This window comes from Pituophis catenifer, unplaced genomic scaffold (genome assembly GCF_029215685.1).
Source record: "Pituophis catenifer annectens isolate HBS135680 unplaced genomic scaffold, rPitCat1.0.hap2 SCAF_14, whole genome shotgun sequence".
In the NCBI taxonomy this organism is placed as follows: domain Eukaryota; kingdom Metazoa; phylum Chordata; class Lepidosauria; order Squamata; family Colubridae; genus Pituophis; species Pituophis catenifer.
The window spans coordinates 269033-271885 of record NW_027256894.1 but is presented as its reverse complement, the minus strand read 5'-3'; the positions used below and the strand labels follow the sequence as shown (position 1 = coordinate 271885).

The 2853-nt window shown below is 63.7% G+C and overlaps 1 protein-coding gene across 1 annotated transcript; it reads left to right on the top strand.

The window, feature by feature from the left end:
* The first annotated feature begins 1382 nt into the window (after positions 1-1382).
* On the top strand, positions 1383-2621 carry LOC139324125 (zinc transporter ZIP1-like). Its single transcript, XM_070953799.1, is given in 5 exon segments — positions 1383-1501; positions 1596-1938; positions 2024-2108; positions 2111-2398; positions 2401-2621. Coding segments are annotated over 5 exon segments (1056 nt in total).
* Positions 2622-2853: the final 232 nt, after the last annotated feature.

Below are 2853 nucleotides of genomic sequence, written 5' to 3'. Positions count from 1 at the left end.
GCTCGGGGCTCTGTTCTAACTGCCAGACCTTTGCAGGCACAAGACGTAGGACATTAGTTTCATCCATTAGTCCACGCCCCAAATCCACCCAATGGGAAGGACTAAAATTCTCAACCAGTGTCTCATCCTGAGGCATCTATGTAGCCCTAGGGAAGGTGATGTGGGGGGGGGGCGGAAAAGAGCAAGGCCCGGCCCTCACAGCAGCTACAGACATGGTTTTATGTCACTCCATGTTCTTATACTACAGCAAGCTTTTAACTGCCCTCCAAAGAGGAAGGATTGTTAAAGCTTCCGACAGAGTCCAAAGGTTTCAGGCTGACTCAATGCCAACTAAGGGCAGATCATCATCCCAGGCAGAAAAAGGTAGCCCCCTCTGCAGATCATGTGAGTGAGTCAGCAGGAACAGGAAACGGAACCCCCATACAAGCCTACTGGCAGAGTTACATATCCGGGTAGATTCGGATAGCAAACCCAGACTCTGCAGGGTTTTCCTCAGCCACTTCACATAAATAGGAAATCAAATGGGAGAGAAGAGACGATTCCCGTTGGGCCACTCAGCCTCTCTTGCTCCATGCTGGCTGGGACTGCTACAAAATGATGCCTGTGGTTCCAGCCCTCATGGTCACTTTATGCCACAGTTGATGGTATTGAAAGTCCCCAAGTGGGGCAGCAGGACAGGTGTGCCTGTGTTCCTACCCAACTCGAAGGAGTAACCGGGGGCCTTGAGAACTCCTCAAATCTCGTGAGCTGGACAGTCCTCCGGCCACGGGAAGCGTCGGGCGCGGCTGAACTGGACGGGGTGGCCGAGCAGGGTCGAGAAAAACGATCAGGCGGTCCCTAATCAAGACGGGCTCGCACCCTTGACCCCCCCCCCGCCCCGCGTATCCGGTCAGCCTAATTCCAAGAGCCGCACCGAAAGAACCGACGCCGAATTCCCCCCTCCCCGCGCCCCCCTCTTCACGCCAAGTATTGCGGCCAACGACTGCCGCTTCGGAGCTTGATCTCGGACCCCGGGAACCGTCCGTTCGAGGGAGGAAAGCTTCTCCCACCGGAGCAAAATCCGAGCCGTCCTCCCGCAGGCGGGGACTGCTGAAGACAAACTCCGGCCCTGCTCCGCGGACGGGGCTGCAAAGGCTCTTGTTCCAAGCGGGCAATTTCTCCTCTTCGGCTCAGACCCTCCCCGACGGGCGGGCAGGCGGCAGGGCGCCAAGTCCAGGCAGATGCCGGCGGCCGCGGGCTCCTGACCAAGGTCTTCGCCCCCTCCAACAAGGGGCCCTCAGTGGGGTGGGGCGGGGCGGAGGCGGCCGGTTGGGCTTGTGGTGGGCGGGCCGGGCGAGGGCTTAAAGGGCCGGCCGGGGCCGCGCCCGATCCGACGGGGCGCCATGTGGTCTCTGCAGGCGCTGAAGCTGGGCTGCCTGCTCGTGCTGGCCACGCTGCCGCTGCTCTGCGGCCTCCTCCCTGCGCTGCTGTTCCGCCTGCATGGGGCCGCAGCCAACGCTGCGTGGGGTCTCCTGTGGGATGAGCGGGTGGCGTGGGCCGCCGGGCCTCCCTCAGCGTCTTTCTTCTCCCCGACTCTCCGCAGGCGCCTCACGGAGCGGCCGAAGCATCCTGAGCTGCGTGGCGGCCGGAGTCTTTATGGCCGCCTGCTTGCTGGACGTGGTGCCCGATTCACTGGCAGCTCTTCGGGACGAGCTCCGTCGGCAGAGCCTCTCGGTACCTGAGCGGGGCGGCTCTCCCGGGCGAGGGCCAGCCAAGCCGCATCGCCTGCAGGCGCCTTGCGTGCTGGGGACTCGCAGCGGCCCCGTGGCCGAACGCAGGGGGCGGCTCGGCCTTGATTCGCGCGGGGACTTCCTGGAGGTGGCCGCTGACCCCCACTCCCCGGACCGGCGGGGAACCCCCTGGCCGCCTTGGGTCCCTGAGCCGCTCCCGTCGTCGAAAGCAACCCCCGCCCCCCCCCCCGATCCTTCGGCCTCACTGGCCGGCCGGGGCGGCGGCGCTGTGGCTCCGCTTCTCTCCGTTGCAGCCAGCCTTCCCCGCGGCCGAACTGGTCCTGGCGCTGGGCTTCCTGCTGGTGCTGGTGCTGGAACACGTGATGCTGGCCTGTAGCGAGCGGCCGGGGCCGAGGCTGAGGCCACGCCGCCCCTCGTGCGCCGCCAAGAAGCCGCCGTCGGGGAGCAGCGGGCCGAGGTCGCGCTGTCGCCCTTCCGTTCGCTGGTGCTGGTCGTCTCGCTGTCTCTGCATTCGGCCTTCGAGGGGCTGGCGCTCGGGCTGCAGGACACGCCGAGCCAGGTGCTCCGGCTGGCGACAGCCATCGTCCTCCATAAGGGCATCATCGCGGCCAGCCTGGGCCTGTTGCTGCTCCAGAGCCGCCTGGCCCTGCCCTGGCTGGCGGCCGTCCTGGCTTCACACTCATGTCCCCCATGGGCATGGCCGTGCCCCGGGGTGGCAGCGGCTCCCTGGCGTGGAGCATACTGGAGGGGGTGGCGGCCGGTACCTTCCTGTACATCACCTTCCTGGAGATCCTGCCCCAGGAGCTGCATCTTCCCTCGGGCTGCTTGCCCAAAGTCCTCGCTCTGCTCCTGGGCTTCTCCGGAATGGCCAGACTGCACTTCCTGGGCTGAGCTGCGCCTTCCTCCATTGGACATGGACTCGTTCCTAGGCCACTGCTCCTCGGGAACCTTCAGTGGTTTTATTAAATATGTTTGTATTTGTCTGGAACAGAGGCCTTTGTGGTGCCAATTTGTACTCTTCCTGCCTCGTTTCATGATCTTAACTGGGGGGGGGGCTTGCTGTTGTAATTTGGCAAGTTTATATAATTTGTCCACATAGACCCTCCTCACTTCTTTCCAGCCT